At 42.6% G+C, this 19318-nt stretch overlaps 1 protein-coding gene across 1 annotated transcript in view; it reads right to left on the bottom strand.

Annotated features, from left to right (window-relative positions):
* Nucleotides 1-19318, bottom strand: part of CRB2 (crumbs cell polarity complex component 2) — a 35288-nt gene that overhangs the window by 6784 nt on the left and 9186 nt on the right. The window contains exons 2-9 of the mRNA XM_065737255.1: nt 18253-18948; nt 15781-15976; nt 15177-15316; nt 14528-14710; nt 13946-14059; nt 2440-3387; nt 1374-1930; nt 336-501 (exon numbers count right to left, since the gene is read on the bottom strand). Of these exons, the coding sequence (XP_065593327.1) occupies nt 336-501; nt 1374-1930; nt 2440-3387; nt 13946-14059; nt 14528-14710; nt 15177-15316; nt 15781-15976; nt 18253-18948 (3000 nt within the window). The remainder of the gene's footprint in view (nt 1-335; nt 502-1373; nt 1931-2439; nt 3388-13945; nt 14060-14527; nt 14711-15176; nt 15317-15780; nt 15977-18252; nt 18949-19318) is intronic.

Genomic DNA, 19318 nt, shown 5'->3' on the forward strand with positions numbered 1-19318 from the left:
GAAACAATGTAAGATTCTCAGAATGGATGAACACTAGAGAAAAAAAGATGGCCCTTGCCCTGCAGTGCTGATAATGCAGGTGATCACTCACTAGCAGTTCCTCCCTGATCAAGTCTCGGTAACAAAAAAAAGTCTCTGAGTACCACCTTCACTCTATCACATACTAGTGGTAAATCCATAAAGTGTGTGCTGCCCACAACAGTATGTACTTGGCCATCATTCTTAGCTTGCTATTTGCAGCATGTGTTTGTATTTCTCACAACAGTGTGAACTAGGAATACTGATTGTAAACCCTGAGGACATCAGCAGCACATAAGCAGGATAACAGCACTCACACACATATCCTGCTGGAACATCTATACACGTGGTAGTTTCAGGACACGGGTCACTTTCACACCAGACTCTCTCTTCACAAAACTTCCCAGTGAAATTTGCTGGACAGCTGCAATGGAAATCATTCCAAGTGACAATGCACCTGCCACCATTCTGACATGGTTCAGACTGTAAGACAAAATAGCACAATTTAGGAGCAGTATAATCTGTGTTTAGATCTAAAAGAACTTGTGGAAGGAAATGTGACAATCAGTGTTAGACTCAAGGAAGGGTAATGACAATACTAAATCAATGGCAGCAAAGGAACTACATGAGCCTCTATGCAAGCAACTCCTGAGACACCCCCCTCCTATCTACACTGCTGATGAACAAAAACTCTCCATCAGCTTAGAAAAGAACAGCTGGCAGCACATCTGCAAAAACACTGTACTTCAGAGAGCATCTTATCCACACAGCTACTGGTCTGCACCATGCTGACTTTCAAAGACGTTGCAAAATCTGTATTCAGATGCATTCATGTACAGTAGTCGTGGTTTGGACACTGGTCTGAAGCTTTCTGTGAAAAAGCAGTTACTCTGAGCGTATCACACCAAGCAGTACAACATTGCTGATGGATTGCATCTAGTTATTTGATGGGGAGAAGGAAATGTCCTTTGCTATTACTTTTGTTGTTATGGCTTCTGATTTTAATCACCTACCAGCCTGCTATTCTTCAGATGGGCTTTTTGGTTCTTTTTGTCTGCGTGTATTCAAATCAAAGCAAACTGTTGCCACAAAATTAACATAACAGGGGAGGAGTTTAAATCATCGTTTAAATCTAGTTAAAAGAATAGAAAGAAAAGTTTGTAGCTTTCAGATTTGAAAAATTATGTGTTAAAAAAAAAGGGCAAAGAGAGACAAGAGTTACATCACAGGAGTGCGGCCTCAGAGTGCACGTGTTCTGCTTCCCTGGTACCAGCAACTGTCAAATTGTTCCACGGTCACACAGCTGTAACTAACAACATGAGCACACATGCAGAGAGAAACAAGAGACATCCTACCTTGCAGGTGTTATCAGAGATGCATCCATTTATGAGATTAATATTTTGAGTCCTATTAAGTTCATCTGTCAGACTATAGTTCTCAACCTGAAAAAACTCTATCTTGTGACTGTTCAGTCGGACGTCTTGCAAGCAGCCTTTAAAATACCCTCCCCACAGGTCAGTGCTGTTTGGGTCAGGAAGTCCACCAATATACACTTCATAGCCAGCTAAAAGAGGCCCTCCTACCACGTGTCCCAGCTCCACATACACATCTGATTGGTGAGCACCAACAATTCCTCCTTGGAAAGACAGAGCTACCAAATGTCTTCTCCCATCAACTAAATTTTCTGGAAATAACACAGTATCTGTAGATAACATCTCAATCTTCAGCTTGCCATTCTTCAAGTATATAGTGAGGCAGGGGTCTGTTTCATTGCTGATTTGCAATAGTAAACCGTTAGGTTTCAAACTACGAATGAAAAAGGAGATGTTGAAGTCTGCACCAAGGCTATCAGAAAGGATGAACGAGGAAAAGCTAGTAGAGTTCTCCAGGCCAAATGTTACAGCTGGGTGTTCTGGAAGAGAAATGAAACCTACATCAGTCCTCTGACAAGTTAACAGCAGAGCAACTTTATTAAAAAACAAAACAAAACGGACAATATAAGTCTTATGGGAATAAAAAAAAGGCAAGTAAGTGTAATTTTAACTCAGAATTGTCAAGAACTTCCTTTAACACTTTCTATTTCATTTATAAAGCAATAAATTCCCACTCACTCAAAGCTCCAGCTCAGCTTTTCAGTGAAACAACTTCCCTACTCTCCTACAGTTATTTAGATCTGATACAAAAATGAGTCAGAGCCTCTGGCTCAACAGGGAATAACTTCTGCACCATAAATCTGATTATCATTCCTGTAGAGCTAGTGACAGGGAATCAATAAGAATTTTTCTTACAGAGGGTTTTGCTTTGTCCTTCTCTCTGGCCAAATAGAAAATATTCTTCTGGAGATAGTACAAATGCTTATCTAGAATCACTGAAACACCTACTGACAAAGGAGCTGGCAGATGTAAATCACATGACACTCACCATATGAGCAAGCAGGGCCTCCATATGGCCTCGAACAGTCACACCTGAACGTTGTCCAAAGGTCCACACACAGCCCACCATGAAAACACGGCTCGGAGAGGCACCACTCTGTCCGGTCACAGCCCCATGTCACAGAGGAAACCTCGCTCACAGGGAGAGCCACCGGGAGCACAGCTTCAGCATCCACCTGCAAGTCTTCCAGGCAGCCAACAAAGCCCTGCTGGCTCTGTGTATTGTTGGCCAGTGGATCCTCAGCACCTCCAATATACATGCTCAGGAAGGCATGTGGGATTGGAGCAGCATTGCGTGGGACAGGAAAGCTCTGCAGGCAGACACCTGCATCACAGGAGTTGTGCCAGAGTTTGAGCTGCACAGTGCTCTGCAGAACAACTTCAACTTTATGCCAAAGGCCATCATCAACTCTCATCCCCTCCAGGAGCAGCAGGTGCCTAACATCCTCCCTCTTCAGTTCTACATGCAGAATGCCATCCAAGAGCTCCAGGAACAAGTATTCAGCTTCATAGCCTCGGTAAAAAAGGATGGCGCTGGGCAAGGTGGTTCGGAACCGGAGGGACACACTGGCAAGCTGTTCTCCTGCTACTTCCCTCCTGCTCTGATTGTTCACGGGCAGCTCAACGAGGAGATACCCTCTGGAAGCAAAGGAAAATGTTGTTGGTGTTGAGCATGTGGCATCATAGAAACCAGGCTGGCACTGGCACAGGTGGCCGTGGCTCTCAGCTTGGTAAGTCGGGATACACAAGGCCTCATTTTGGCAGTCATGCGTCTGGCACCCAGTGAGCTTGACAGAGCAGTTCTTCCCTCCCCATACAATGCCATCCTGGCTAGGGGCACAGTGGCAGGTATAGTCAGCAATGCCATCCTCACAGACAGCTCCATTCTTGCAGGGACCCTCCTCACACTCATTGATGTTAACAGCACATTCCACACCTGCGAAAGAGATTTAGAAATGGGATCTCACGGCAGGGGACTGCGACTCCCTTCCCCAGAGCCAGCCTGCTAGGCACAGCAAACTCCCCAGCGCTGCTGCTCTCTAAGCCATTCTCTTCAGGAAAGTACTAGAAACCCAAGAGCTGTCAGCAAGAAGCCCTGCACTCACTGCAGAGTGGCCTACTACTAATATAAGAGCAACAAATTATAATTCTCTGCTGTCCATCTGGATCCGGCAAACAGAGTGCTGTCTGTAGCGTCAGCCAGTCAGTCTGTGTCAGCCAGCAGACTCCACTGCCCTCTCCCAGACAACCTCAGACAACACAGCTAATAAACATGCAGGGAGAGCAAGCTGAGGATATTAAGAGGACAAGACAGCAAAGACGAGGACGTTATGCATCTTTCATACATAGATATGGTGCATTTAAACTCAGGCGAAGTCTATGAATCCGGCCGATGCAGCATCTAACTAGACCACCAACCAGGAAGTTACTGGAAAGCCACAGCTAAGAAGATTCAAATTCTGTAGTTTGGAAAACAATACCAGACAACCCCCCACTGTTGTAAAACTCAGTTCATTACAAAATAAGAAACAACACATGCTCCACAGGCACTTGGTCATACTTGCACTAAGCTGATTGCAGTTCTTTCCAGTCCTGCAGAAGTGAAGTGGGTGAGGAGTACTGCGTGGCAGTTAGTGCATCTCCTCAAGGCACATGCATCCCAACAGGGCTCAATGAAATTACAGACCATTACACTCAAATCTAGTTAATGAAAATCAGCTGTCATTTTCCCGAGCATCTCCAGACTGACAGAAGAGCCCTCCTCAACCAGTTCACTGTTTATCTAGCCCATAACATTGATTTTCACTAATCTTCAGAGACAGTCACACAGATAAGCCAAGCATGGATTATCCTCATCTAATAGCATTACACACAGAATCTACCTAGCAAGCACAACGAGGACAGCAGAAAGAAAAAGAAGGAATTCAAACACAAAGAAGGGGAATCAAAACACAAAAGACATTTGTAAAGAAAGGCCACTAGACAGAATAGGCACGTCAAAGAGATTAGAGAGTTGCCTGAGGGAAAAAGGGATGAGGGGAGATGGTGCTTAGGAGTACAGGAACTGGACTTGATGGCATGATTAAAAAAAATTAGCAAAGATATGAAGCTTCTTGAATTTGTGTGCTGATGTTGTGAACTGCCTCACACTCCAGCAATGCCTCACAGCCAGTCTTACACAAACATCTGGTACTGCTGTCTAACCAAGTTGCTTTACTCTTCTGAGACCAAGCATTTAGCTGCTGTTGACAGTGCTATCTGCAGATACGTGAAGACTCAACACCAGCTTCCAGCTCCAATGTAAGACCACAACACATATGGTACTCTTTAGAAAGTGCTGAAACAGAAACAGGAGGTTCTGGTAATTCTCTCTTTTCAGCTATGCTAGAGCTGTTCTGCCAGCAGCATTATCTCAGATCCCTCTAGGAAATAGCTATGCTTTTCTTAAAGTAAAGGAGCCCTGCTCTGTGTTGTGCCTCTAGAAAAGCGCTGAACGTGGCCAGTAACATCTACCCTGAAGAAGAGCCCAGCTGATGGACAGATTCAGAATTGCTAATACTATCTCAGCCCTTTCTTTTCTGTCCAGCAATTAATGCTCAGCACACAGACCCTGGGTTGTGGTTGTAACTGTTGAGGAAATGGAAGAAGCAAGGGCAAAAATGAGATTCTGGCACAAAGCTCTGGCCACTTGAGAGAAAAGTGCCGGAATAAATAGAGCATACTGGATATCTCTAGGCCTGGAGAGCCCTAGTGCCCGAAAAGATGGGAAGAATTAAGAAACCAAACAGTGTGGGTTTTCTGACTTATCAGTAGACCAAAGGGCTTTCAGAATGATAAGAGGCAGGTTTGTGGTAGGACTTCTGGGGAAAGGCCACTGAATGGCACTGGAAAGATACGTCGTGTCAGCGTAAGTCCCAGGCGTTGAGGCACCACCCCTTTTGAGATCAGAGCAGTCATATTTATTTACTACAGCAACAAGGAGAAAATAGCTTTGTTCTGAATAACAAACAGAAAGAAGCCATTAATTTTTGTTCCTAAGATGGCTGGCCAAGCCAGCAGAAAACAGGAGCCCCATTTTCCTATCCATCTCTCCCTCCTAGCCTGCCCACATCCCCTCTGGCCAGCACTCTCCCCAGGAGCAGCAGCAGAACACCTGCCTGTGCTGCTGCTTCCTAGCTCCCAGCTGACACCTGTGGGTGAGTGCTTCACACCAGGTGGCAAATTAGTCCCTACGGTGAGTGCACAACCCCAGGCTGGTGGCTAATTAAACACCAAGCTTTCCCATGGGACACAGCTGGTGTGATTTCTATATCATTTATTTAAAATGGGTGAAAAGAATGAGCTGGCAACTTCAGGTCTTTACATACTGCTGTCTAACCTCACAAGGAAACACTCAGCAGCAGGAGCAGTGCAGCTCTTCCTAAAGGAATTAAAAACAAGCTTTGTCTCTATCACACGTTGTTTCTGCCAGCAAACAGCCAGCCTTTGCATGACTAAATCAGAAAGACAAGATCTCTAAAACAACAAAAGATACCCTTGCCCTCTAAGAAGACAGTGCAGGATCAGATTTGAGACTGAAGCAGTTCTTAGAGCAAACTGGAAACATGGGAGACTGTGACAGAGTTGTAAAGATGTAGCAACAGTTTTTTTTCCAGCCACTGTGACCCCTTGCTTAGCAGTTAGCCCTGTTCTACATCACTGCTCCTTACACAGCTTGCAGTAATCACACCCTTCATCAAGCAGCTGGCCTCCCTCTCTCCTCCTTCATTATCACCAATGATTTTTGTCAACTATGAACATCTTCCATTTGTTAAATTCGTAGTTACACCAAAATAAAATAGGAGGTTTCTATTGAACACTGCTTCCTAGATGCTAATTTCAGATCTGCAGAGTTGAATTTTGGGTTTGGGTGCAGATCACTGAGTGTAAATGAAGACAGATTTCAGCAAAGTAAAGGAACTTTGCCCTATTTTAGAAAAAAAAAAAAACAAGATTTTTGGTTTAGGCCATTGCAGTACCTAGAAGTCCAGTTCATTTCATGACAGCCACTATTCTATAACAGAAAAGAAGTTAAAAACTAATTTGCTTCTCTAAGAAAAGATTAGGCATCCTTTTTTAGGTATGCATTTAAAGCAAGTTACTCTTACCAAGTCTCCTTTGTACCCTCCTCTAATTTTCTTAGCTCAAACATTTACTTTTGTTCTTCCTATTGGCTACATTATTTGAATTATCAACGCAATTCATTACATTATTAGATTTTGAAGTGTGTACTGAGTTTCTCACAGTTAAAGACTAGGAAATGCAGATCAGTAGAATTAATTATTGAAAAAAATTCTAAAGTCTTATTTAAAAGGCTGCTATCTGGAGACAGTTACTTGCAAACATTCCCTTCCAACCCAAATCACTCTGCAATTCCCAGTAACTTAGCAGTGTTCAGCGCACTGTCCCAGTAACTACAGAGCCAGGAGCATACAGTTAGAAGTTGCTAAGCTCTGACAATCTGCATTATTTTCAAACAGAAATCGATTCACTATATTCTGAAGTGGTACTGATGTGGTAAGAATAGTCCTGTTCCATAGCACGTTATGCAAATCCATACATTGAGCTTCTCTGAATGAAAGTAATGATTTCTAGCTGCTATTAATAGGCAAAGATTCACTGTAGGTACTATAAAAATACATATATTAAAAGAAAAAACACATATAAAGACAAAAGATTCTAATTCAGCTGTCACATGCCAAAAAAAAAAACAACCAACAACCTGAAGGATGAGGTCTATTCATGGTCTCATTTCTTGAAACATGTGAGTTCAGTGGGGCTTCCCAGCCAACGCTGGACATCCTTTCCCCTTAAGACAGCTGAATTCCTAGCAACCTTTCCCTGGTGCATCCTAATTAGGATTTGTATTATTACCAAAAGAAAAATGGGGGGGAGGAAGGGAGGTGAAGGGAGAGATGGAGAGAGAGATTGAGAATTAGCAGCAACAAACAGACCCGGCCACAATTATATTTGCACAATTACTGCCATTTCCATGGCAACACTCTGCTTTGACCTCTCTCCCACCGTGCACTACTCCTCAAGGAGACGTGGGGGAGGAGACACAGAAGTGCTCAGGCCAGCTAAGGGTTTGTCCCCTGAGCTAAAGAAAAATTAGTTCTCAGTAAAAGAGTTTTAAATCATTAAAGCAAAAGGAAAAACTGCAAAAGGATTCCATCAAAAGAAATCTAATGCTTCAAAGAACTAACAGGAGACACTGACACATTGACAAAGTACACCTGAGTACAGAACAAAGACCTGTGCCTCAGAGCAGCACCCCAGCTTGGATTTCTGTGGACAGGCAGCTTTCAGAGCAGTGCAGAACTACAGCAAAGGTGCACACGGAGCACACTGACTGCTCCACACGTATCTTGAGGCAACAAGGAAATTCCTGGCCCTAAAGTTTCCAAAACAAAACTTCAGGTCTCTTCAAAATAAAAACATTCTTCCTTTCTAGTGAATTCTCATCCTTCTCATGCCTCCAGCTACCATTAATCGCACAGCCAGCTCCCTGCCCTGTGCAGGCACGCAAACATTCAGGACACATTGCAATTACTGTATAGATCTCATTACCTGCTAGCAGAAAAATTCCCTTCAGGATCACGCCAATCAGCGCAGATTTCATGGCCGACTCCTTGTGGACATTTGTGACAGTAAAGGAAAAAAAGTGGGGGTGAGTGGGGGTGGGGAAGGGCAGAAAGGCTGAAGTGAACTGGCAGAATGTGTGTAAGCACTCCCTGATGCCAGTCAGACAAATAGGGATTGGAGATGGAACTAACCAATATAGCAGAGACCTGCGCTGCTGTGAGATCTAATCCAGCCCTGCTCTAAACCTCCCCAGCTGGCCTCTGTCAGTGCTGACACGAAGAATGCGTACTTGCAGTGCTCTCCCTCAGTGCTTTACTGTAATACCCTGCAGTATCCACAGCATTAGCTCCAGCAGCACAAAGTCAAGAGACAATCTCTTGCCCTCGCCACCTCCCAGGTGAATGTGCCAAGTTCCGTGAAATAAGAACAAAAATAAGGATGTTTTCTTTTCACAGGCTAAGACAAAAAACTGTATTTCCACCACCAAAGCATGTGAATGTACAGCCCTGCTGTACATTCAGCACTGGGACCAGCACCTCAGTCTCCTTTCTCCATCTGCCCCACTCCCTGCCTTTGTGTGCACAAGCACTGTGCAGCATTCACAAAGAAAGCTCTCAAGTTTTTAACTGCCACAACCCATTTATCTAACTGAATGGAAGAAACACCCTGCTTTGTGCTGACTGCACCAGTTCAACCATGGGACTGCGGAATCAAAGCTCTCTCTCCATCAGCACAAAATTAGCTGTTGCAATTTCACTTTTCTCTGAGGATCTGGTTTAGAAAAAATGTGGCTACTTTCAAATTGTAATGTTCCTGGATGAAGAATTGTACTTCCACGCCACAAGGAAGCCTGAGAAGGTTGTCGTTTCTGTGAAGAAATGTTATCTGTAGCTCTTCTCCTAAACTCCACGTCTTCATTAGTATCAATTGAGGGTCCAAGCAAACAAAATCTCCCAGAAATAAGATGGGAGCTGCATTAGCACTATGACTTCAAGATAGTAAAAGAGCATTCCGAGAACTCTTGAAGTTTGTTTACTTTCTTCTGAATCAATTCAGTCCAAACATGCCAGTCAACATACACTCCATACCCCTGGTACATGGTATCTGTTTGAAGTCAAAGATTCCCAGATAGTCACATCTGGGTTGTGTAGGCATAGTCCTACCCTCACATAGATTTTCAGTGCTATCTGTAGTAGCTAGGGTGACCCTGTTGCTCCTGTTAGAATGAAAACAAGTAGTTTGTGCTCGTTCACCTGTCTACTGCAACTATATAACAACTGTGAAGATCCAAGAACATCAGATCCCTTTAGAAAATCTGTATTTTGATTTATATACACGTGGATATGTATTTACAAACACATGTGCAGTCTCTGCTGCTGATTGGAAATATAGATACTGAATTCAAATCACGTAGCATAAATCAGCACAGATTCTGATCCCCTACTTGCCACTACATTTTTCCAATTCATTATGTTGTTAGAAACTGCAGTTGCTTCTTTTCCCAGGATGAATTTAAGAATATATTTAGACTGTCTCATGTTCTCAGAGACAGATAATGATGATGGGAAAATACACTGTCATGAAAATTCTAGAGAATAAACGTATATGTTTGAGATAAAATACTTTTTTTTTTTTAAAATCTTTTACCTTTCTAAGGAAATGGAAAATGATCAGATGACTTGTTTTCTAGAGGTTTTAATTCTTACACACTGGCAACCATGCATGTTACAAGATGCAGTCATGGCATTGAAATTCAGAGAATTATTTTGTTCCCAATCACTTGGGAAACTTCTTGAGGGGGGTCAGGATAAAAAAAACAACAACACTGAATATGTCAGAAGCTTCATAACAGAAAAACATCAGAAAATTAAACGTGAACTTCGGACAGATTTCCAAATTTCACACATTTCTTAGCAAGAGATTAGCAACTTTCTCACTCTATTGGTAAATGTGTCCCAGAAACTTAAGAAATTATTTTCAGACTTCAGGGACAGCCATCCCAAACTTAAGAGCTCAGAAAAACAGAAACTTGACCTGCACAAAGCGTACATGGCAGTTCATATACTGCAAGTGGTGGCTCACTGGCAAATGAATTGATTATCACTGAAAGTAATCATCACTGCTGATAAGCATTTTGGGTGAGAACACACTGAATCTAATCCTCTCCCCGGCACCACCAAGTCAGCTCTGCTGGCAGACACCATTAGAAGACTGCCATCTCACCTGCTCACCATGCCTACATGGAGTGGAGATCTGTCTCTCTGGACATCACTCTGCCCAAGTATTTGCCTCTCCCAATTCTAAAGATTTAATTAAGCAGGGCTTCACCCATTTTCATTTGTAAGGAAATCAAATTTAATTGATCCAGGTTGTTCCACCTCTAACAACCCTCTCCAAAGCCTAACCATGGTGAGCTAGCGTATCTCAGGCTGTTCACAAGTCTGACAAACAATGTAAATGGACAACTTAAAACATGTTTTTTTTATGGTTGCAAGTACCAGTGTTTCAGAGGAAATTTTTGCTTAAAATGCATCTGGAAGACAACAGGCAGGATCCGGAAGTGTATGTGCTTCCAGCACTTTCACCAGATGACAAGGAAGTCAAAAGGTTTCATTAACCATGGAGCTATGACTCAGAAGGCAGATGCAGAGTGGAATAGAAAGGGAGCTAGGGGTGCGTGCATTGGTGCATGCATGAAGTACTCTTTTGCTCCCTTTAGTATTACTAAAATGTGATTCTGCTGAAGGGGTAGCAAGTCCTTTAATCATTATGGTAACTTTTCAGTTGCTCTTTCTGTGGAGGCCACATCTCTACAACAAATCTGACATCAGGAAATACCTCCAAAAAAACCCATTAAATCTGTCCAAGTGCCAACCTATATCACAAGGGCAGTTAGAAGGAAGAAGCATCTCCCATTTATTTCATGACTCCTGACCCAGAAATTCAAGTCTATTTGATCTGGGCCAGCATGCTTGCAGAGCAACAATTTACAGCTACACAGAAGGTGTCCTACTTCTTTAAGGACAGCTGACAGATATTATGGCTGAACAAAGTGAAATGGTTGGTAAGCACTCCAATTACTACTGAAAGACAATCCCCCCCCAAATTTACCACCACATTACCTTCTGATTTCACTTAGAAGCACAAGCATTCCTAAGCCACGTGCTAAAAAGCTCAGAATTTTACCACGATCACAAGGTTCTCCTGCCAAGCAAAGGCTGCAATTGAAATGATGGTGCTCTTCCCCTCTCATTGCCATGGCCTTTCTGAAGACAGCTTTAGCAGGAGCAGAAATGTGAGTAGGAGTGCTCAAGTCATTCAAAACCTCTAAAGAGCAAATTAGTCAAATTCCATTTCAGTGATTACATACTTGCAGGTTAAAAGTCAGTTCTTCCAAACAGAGGGAACAGTCTTTTGTTTATTTATCGATTTTATGTCCTGGTCTAAACCATGGCCCACTATACACAAGGCAGATTGAAATCATTCCTATGAACACGTAATTCAATTTGTCTTTTTTACTAAAGGTTGACTTTTCCTAATATGCTTTTTCTCCTGACCACAGTCAACATAATTCCAAGACTACACAAGACTCATTCTCCTTCTTACCTCATTTAGTATCCATGCAATCTTTTATTTCACACTTCTTATATCCTCTCAGGGCACATCCTCTGCTAAAGCACAAACTAATGCACTGGATTGACTTTCAGGACCTATTATGTAGGTCTCCTCAGAAAGAGGCACTGCTTTTCTGACAATAACATTTCAGAGGAAGAACGGTTCACCTCCCTGCAATCCTCCAGCGTGAGACAGCATAGAGGCAGTTAATTTGCAAAGAATGGATTTCTCCTTACTCACACTGTTATCCTAACACCCCCCCTAAATTCCTCAGACTGAAGAAAAAAAAATACTGAAAGAACCCCCTGCTGCCCCAAGAAAGCTTTCTTCAGAGTAGCAAGTTCACTTTAATCGGTGGAGGCAGCTTAAACCCAAGTTCATGGTAGATCTAAGCTGCCACAGAAATGTTTTTTGAGCAGAAACATTACGGGAAGCTTCACAAAGTTGTTCTGTGATCCTAATATGAAGTAATAAGCTGTTTACCCAGCATGACTGTTACTGGGATTAATTGACAAAGGAGAGGAGATTAATTACTATTATTTCCCTGTCAGCTCCACTCCTCCACATGCACTTACTGATCTCACAGAGACTGCTCACAGCCTTTCACTGTGTTAATGTGTCAGAACTACCTCAGATGAAACAAAGTCCTTTACCAAAAGCAATATCCAGAAGAGCAACCTGCTTCTAATCCCCTTCAAGTACTAATGAATCCAAATTTGATGCAACAGAACGAACTCTAGCACTCCTCTGCCCATCACCCTGTGTTCCTGTCAGCTTTTCTTCCATAAGCACACTAAGAACTGGAAAGGATTAAACAGATCTGCAGTGTTGCGAGGCAAAATGAAATTCTGAACTCTGTGAGGGGTACAGAGGCAGTGAAGGAGAAAAAGGGTATACATGTGAATGGGAATTATGAGGAGCAGGATAAACTTCCAACCATCGTTTTGGACAAGATCTTAGTTCATGAGTGCAGCACTGTATCTAATAGAAAACTAGCTATGAAAAAAAAAATTGATAAGAGCCAATTTTCAAAGCCCACACCTACAAAAACAGTTTTTTCTTGACCTAGCCTAAATTTGGAATCCAAATCAAACTAGATACACCAGAAAACTGTACAAAGAATTCAGTCCAATTAATGGAACGTGTTAACTAGGAGTTGACTTGAGATTCTGGGTGTGAAAGTACCTGTGTAATAGGGCTTCCCAGAAAAAAGTTGGGCACCCATGCTCCTTGCTCAATCATTATGACCACAGAGGGAAAAACAAAACATTCCCTTGCAATAGAAACCTAAGACTATGGAATGCTGCTACCTGCTGTTCCAAGAAGTTCCAAGGACAGTTTCATACTGGCTTCAAGTTTTTCTTTTTCCCACGAGATGGCAGCCTAGGAACACCATAGAAAGGCTACATCCACCTCAAAAATACGCAAATGCTAGAGTGTGCTGGGACCACCTTTCTTACAAACTGATTTTAGAGTAAATTGTTCAAAATAGAGAGTACATACAGAATTTAAAGATGCAGAAAACTGAGAATCAGTCAACAGTGCACCCTCAAATAGAGCTGATGTGTACTCACTATCCCCTAGATTCTCAGCCAGAAAACCGAGACCCATTTAGGGTCAGGCAAGGCATCTGTATAAGAATCCAAACTCCCCGCTCCCTTGTAAACAGAGAAGGCTACATTTGCTCACATCACAAAGACCTTTTGACCTCCTAACACAGCAAATTACTGCCTTCAGCCAAAAATCCCTGGCTCTTATCATCCAGGAGTGTTAGGGATGAGAGATGTTTTACAGATGTTTTATGTGTTGATGATCCAATCTGCTGCAGTCAGTAGCTTGTGACATTCGAATTGTTAAGAAACTTTTAAGATTTACTTTGTTTTATTTAATGTTTTTTTTTCATTTTGTTTTGTTCATTTTCATAGTTTGTGTATTAAAAAAAAAAACAGCTCTCCCAGAAAACGTTCACTCTAGGATACAGGTTCCCAGGTATCCTGTTCTTAGACTTTTCTATATAGCTGATCTGTTTCAAGGTCTAGATTTAAGTCTATCAACTTGCTTGATCAAAATCATGTAGTCTTTTTGAGCCCTGACAGAAATCCCTCTTCAAAGCTAATGAGCTCCCCACAGTCCCATTTAACATTCTGGGCTACTCAGTACTGGAATCCAGTCCTGCAGCCAGACAATAACACAGCAACTCTGCATTAGTTAGCCAGACTGACCTGATTCCAGCCACCCACCTTCACCACCCTTACCTGAATAACCTGGTAGGCAATGACAGAGAAAGCCATCAACAAGGTCCACACAGTGACCTCCATTCTGACAGGGCTGGGACTCACACTCATCGATGTTAGTAAAGCAGGTCTCCCCTTTGAAGCGAAAATACAAATTGCCAACTTTAGTGCACACATACATCAGTGAAGGATGAAACTGAAAGACAACTGCATTCATTTATGATGTTTTGCGGTTCTTTTCTGTCCATCTAAAAATGCAGAAGAATTCTGTAAACTATGCATGTCGCTCCTAATGCTCTGCCAAATAGATTCCATCATTAAAACAATTAGGCATGATGAAGTAAGGAAGACAGATCACTTAAGCTCCTGTCAGAAAAGGGAGCAGTGGCAGAATCAGAACTTCTGCACAATAGTGGACCAAACTCCCACTAAAAATGGAAGCACTATTGTTAGTCTCTCCTTCCAAAGTTCTTAAATCCATGCTTTTATAGATATTTACAAACCAGGGGAAAGTGTGAGTGGTATTTCACCCATCATTCCTATTTACTCAAACACAGTCTCTATCTGGAGCAGAAAGGAGTCAACATTTGCCACAAAGCCCACCTGCAAAGCCTGGCTGGCACCAACAGAGGAAACCAGCTGCTTGGCTGTAGCTGAAATTGCTGGGGAAGTCAGGTTGTGATCCATAATAAGACTGGTTGGATCGCTCCAGGCACACACCTCCGTTGTGGCAGGGATCTGTCGCACACTCATTCACATCCTCTTCACAGTGCAGTCCTGTGTAACCTGCCAGGAGACATCTGTGTAAGCACCATGCACAACTGCACTAGAACAAGTCAGCCAAATACTGTGGCTGCCTTGAGGATGAGAATAGGAGCCAAAAGACATTGCAACTCATTGAGAAAGGAGTCCTAGAGTCCTCCAGTTTCTCCAGCATGTCAAAGGAGAGATTCAGATAACCATTTTGCAAGAAACTACTGCTTTGTGATAGAAAACCACAAAGGGAAATGCAGAAAAGAAGAGAAAGGAAATGTTACAGTTGAAGATCAGGGTGCACTTCCCAACAAAGAAGTTGTTCAGATCTCAGGATGACATGTAAAGGGAGATACAGTGGTAGCCTCACTGTTTTGGATAACGAAACATCACAGTGGAGCATGCTGTATGATTGTTAAATCCTTACTCCTTCAATGAGGCAACTCAGCATGTGTTCTCTGTTACTGTATGCCTAGATGCATATAGATTTCTAACTTACCTGTCCAGCAGACACAGCTGTAGCTCTTGATTCCTTCAACACACGTGGCATTGTTCAGACAGGGCTCAGAGGCACACTCCAGGATATCCAACTCACAGTGGTCCCCTTCAAAGCCCGTGTCACTACAGTCACATTGGTAACTGCGGGGCAACAAAACAGTGATGCAGAACCCCTTAATTTCACTGTTAAGCTTGTATGAGGAATGAGCAAATTGAGCTGACTGGAGTTAGTCCTCATACTCAATTGTGGGCAGAGGAAAAAGGCAGTTCCTTCTGTGCAAACAGGCCACACTAACACACACGTACATTCTCACCAGCTGCTTTTGCTGGTCATGATCTGCAGATCACTTCCCTTGGCACCTGATACGTCAGATGGAAGCAAAAGCAGGAATCATTTTCTACCTGCTTTTAGGCCTCTGAGGAGTTCTGCTACCAGGAGGGTCCCCCTCACATGTTGCCATTAATCACTCATTCAGTTACTACCACTGGGGTGTACAAAACACTAAATTCAATCATCTCCATCAATTTATACTCCAATTTTGGTAGGTTACACTAAGCAGAATTTTACATTACTGTATCTAACTGCCCAAACACTGATTTCTCACCTGTTAATGAGGTCATGACATGTCCCATTGTGCTGACACGGCTGGCTTATACATTCATTGATGTCCACCTCACACTGGATTCCTTGGTAACCCGGTGTACAGGTGCAGGTGTAGAACCCAATGTGATCACTGCACAAGGCCCCATTCTGACAAGGGTATGAATCACATTCATCTATTTCGGCTTCACAGTTTATACCTCGGTTAGAAAAGAGAAATATTTGTGTTAAAAATCCATCAAAGAATATTCTGCACTGCTTGTATTTCTGAGCTGGAATTGCAAAGGCCATGTTATCAAACCCAAGTGGCCACCACAGTGATCGTTTCTAATTTTGCTGTAAAAACATTGAGAGCTTATGAACAGTGTGCAATTCTTAGAGAGATTAAGGACCTTTCACTTTTCTAGTAAAAGGGAATTGTTTTCTCTAGACTACTGGATGTTAGTCTTACAACAAAACTAGAAATAATTTGCAGAATTTACAAAGCTTTCATTTCTTTCATTTGGGTTTGCTGAAGCAGCCAACTAGACAGTGCTTCACAAAAGACATTCATTTTCTGAGTAAGCCATGTTGATCTGACTTGCACGCACTCCTTAAAAATCTAAGAAGAGCTGTTTTGATTGGGAATCCTCTCAGGGCAGAGAGAACAGGGATGAGAAGAGAAGAATCACACTGCTAGTTAGGGCTACTTAAATTATTATATATCATACAGCTCTTACAGTTTAAGTTGGACATGGTACTCTTCACTTGTGTTGCGCTGCTATTAACCAGATCCAGTGTTCTGCATCAAAGGCAGTTGCATTTTGGGAATGGGAAAAGTGATCACTACCTGCTTCTCCAATACATTGATCCATTTGTTTAAATAATATTTGTAACTTGCTTTGAGATGACTATAAGTAAAAGCATTAAAGCAATGCAAAATGCTAATTACAGTGATACTATATATTAGTAAGCCATTGTATAAAGAAATGTTACTAAAACTTAGGCATTAACTTTATATATTAATAGTGAAAAGTAAAAAGAAGTCAGGCATTTTTGGTTCAAAAATCTCACCTTTCACTGACAGAATAAGACCTCCCATGCAAACTCCTATGCAACTGCCTTGCCATACCATATTCCACCACTTGAAACTGTCCATGACCTGACATCATCTCCACGTGTCAGTCATTGCAGTGGCACCTACCAGTCCATCTAAGCTCTGCTTCTCGTTAAAGGCTCAGGACGTACTGGAGAGGCCATCCTAATCCTCAGGAATGTGGGCCCCCTAATCTGCTGATTCAAACCTGTCAATACTCAAGCAGAACTCCCTTCACCCAAATTCCATCTGAAAGCACCAGGAAACAACCTACCTTAGTAACCAGTAGTGCTCGAACCTCTGAGGTCAGGATGAAGCACTAGGCCATAAGGCTCATATCCAACACCAGAATAACTTGGAGTACAAACTCCTTCAGCTGCTTGGGTTATTTTATCACTTCCTTATCAGGGGAATCCCATAATCCTTAATAGATGATTCAAGAAAAGAGTCAAAAGAAACTGATCTGCAAAATTATGTTTGATTCTAAAAATCAGTAGCAACCTTAAGGCCTACAGAAAAATTCTGCTTTTTTCCTCCCAAGTCTCTGTTCTTTTTTTTATCAGTGACTCACCATCAGTCACATTCCTGATGTTGCATTCCACTGGTAATCAGCAGCATTCCTTCACAGCAACCTAACTCTTGAAACACTTCAATCTGTGACAGTAAGGAAGGCTGAGAAAGTTCATGTGCTAAGTGGTACCAGGCAGAAATGGGCACAGTACAGCCACATTCCACTCCGATAGCAGCGCTAGAAGGAGAACCTCCCACCACCTCCTTCACAGATAACTCACAGGTGTAGATTACTCTGAGTCATCAACAGCACAGATGCACATAAAAGGGATACTTATGTCATAGCCCAAGAAACATTCTCCAGACAAAGAATTGGAAAGGAAGTATCCAAATGAAAGCCACTCTATTCCAAAGACAACTCCCCTCAGAAAAATCCTGCAGGACTGGACAAAGAACTACAAAGCAGATAAACAGTTATACTTGAAAACACTAACTGTACTCCTCCTGGTACTCAATCTCTTTTCTAGTATATCTCCCTTTGTTACAAAGAGAGGCTAATCACACCTACTTGATATCTGGTGTTCCCAACCTCAGAGAGTGCACCCACTTTCACTCTTAGATCCATGTCTCTCAGAATCTGTACTACCCATGGAGATCAGCCTCAAATATTGCTTGGGAGCCACAAACACTACAACATTACTCAAAAACAAATCAGACACTCAGCAAATCTGAGTTGTGCAACAGGGATTTAGTCTCATAGCTGTAGAACAACGGCTTCTCATGACAGCTACAAACACTACTAAACTCGCCAGCAGCAGGCACACTGTGGAACTACATGAATAGCAAGATGCAGCCCAACCAGCAGGATAGTACACGAGCATGAAAGGGTACCTGTGTAGCCGGGGATGCACTTGCACAGATAGTGATCCATCTCATTCAGGCAGGTGCCATTGTTTTTACAGGGCCGGGATGCACACTCGTTGATGTCTATTTCACAGTTGTATCCTTGGAACCCAGGCACACAGAAACAGCTATACTCATTCACCCTGTCTCGGCAGATGGCTCCGTTCTGGCACGGGTTGGAGGCGCACTCATCAATGTTGTCTTTGCAGTGGGCCCCAGTGAAGCCAGGTTGGCAGATGCAGGCATAGTCCCCAGGACCCTCGACACATGTCCCATTATTTAGGCAGAGGTGGCTAGAGCACATAGAACTTTGGCAGCCTTCTCCATTCAGTCCTGTTTGGCATTTACAGGCGTATCCACTTACACTATCTACACATTCAAAATGAGGATCTTTACAGGGGTTGCTCTCGCACTCATTAATGTTAATGCTACAATCAATACCTGTAAAGCCAGGCATACAGATGCATTCATATTCTGGGAGTCCTGGAGTCTTGTTGCAAATCATATGGGCAGGGCAATGATGTTTAGTGCATGCATCATAGAGGAGTTCACAGTTTATGCCCATGTAGGCTATGGGGTGCATGGGGCAGGTGCACTGGTACCCCACTTCCAAATCCTTACAGCTCCCACCATTTTCACACGGGGATGATGAACAACTCCTCTCATTTTCAGAGTACGAAGTCCCTGTTGAGAAAACAGACATTTTGTTAGTTGGCATTAAGAAGCTTAAGAAAATAAAAGCTCTTCTGCCAATCACCACACAAATCACAGATGTATATTTTAAAATATATTCCACAAGATACTGGTTGAGGCTTAATGTCTCAGCTGCTGCTTCTAAGCATTCTATTTTTTCTGAGGTAGTCCACTAATGATGGTATCAAGAGAAATAGGTATGCTCCTAGTGAAAGTCCTGCCTTTGCTTCAAATTGAAAGTAGAAGCACTAGCACTTAACCTACTTTTTACACACCAGTGCACAAACAGCTCTTTGCCATTTTTGCAGTGCTCTGTATATAACTGTGGGCCTGGCAGTGAAAGGAGCATCTCTGGGAAAAC

This window comes from Cyrtonyx montezumae, unplaced genomic scaffold, assembly GCF_038088225.1.
Source record: "Cyrtonyx montezumae isolate F1298 unplaced genomic scaffold, pur_monq_1.0 scaffold_20, whole genome shotgun sequence".
Classification (NCBI taxonomy): Eukaryota; Metazoa; Chordata; class Aves; order Galliformes; family Odontophoridae; genus Cyrtonyx; species Cyrtonyx montezumae.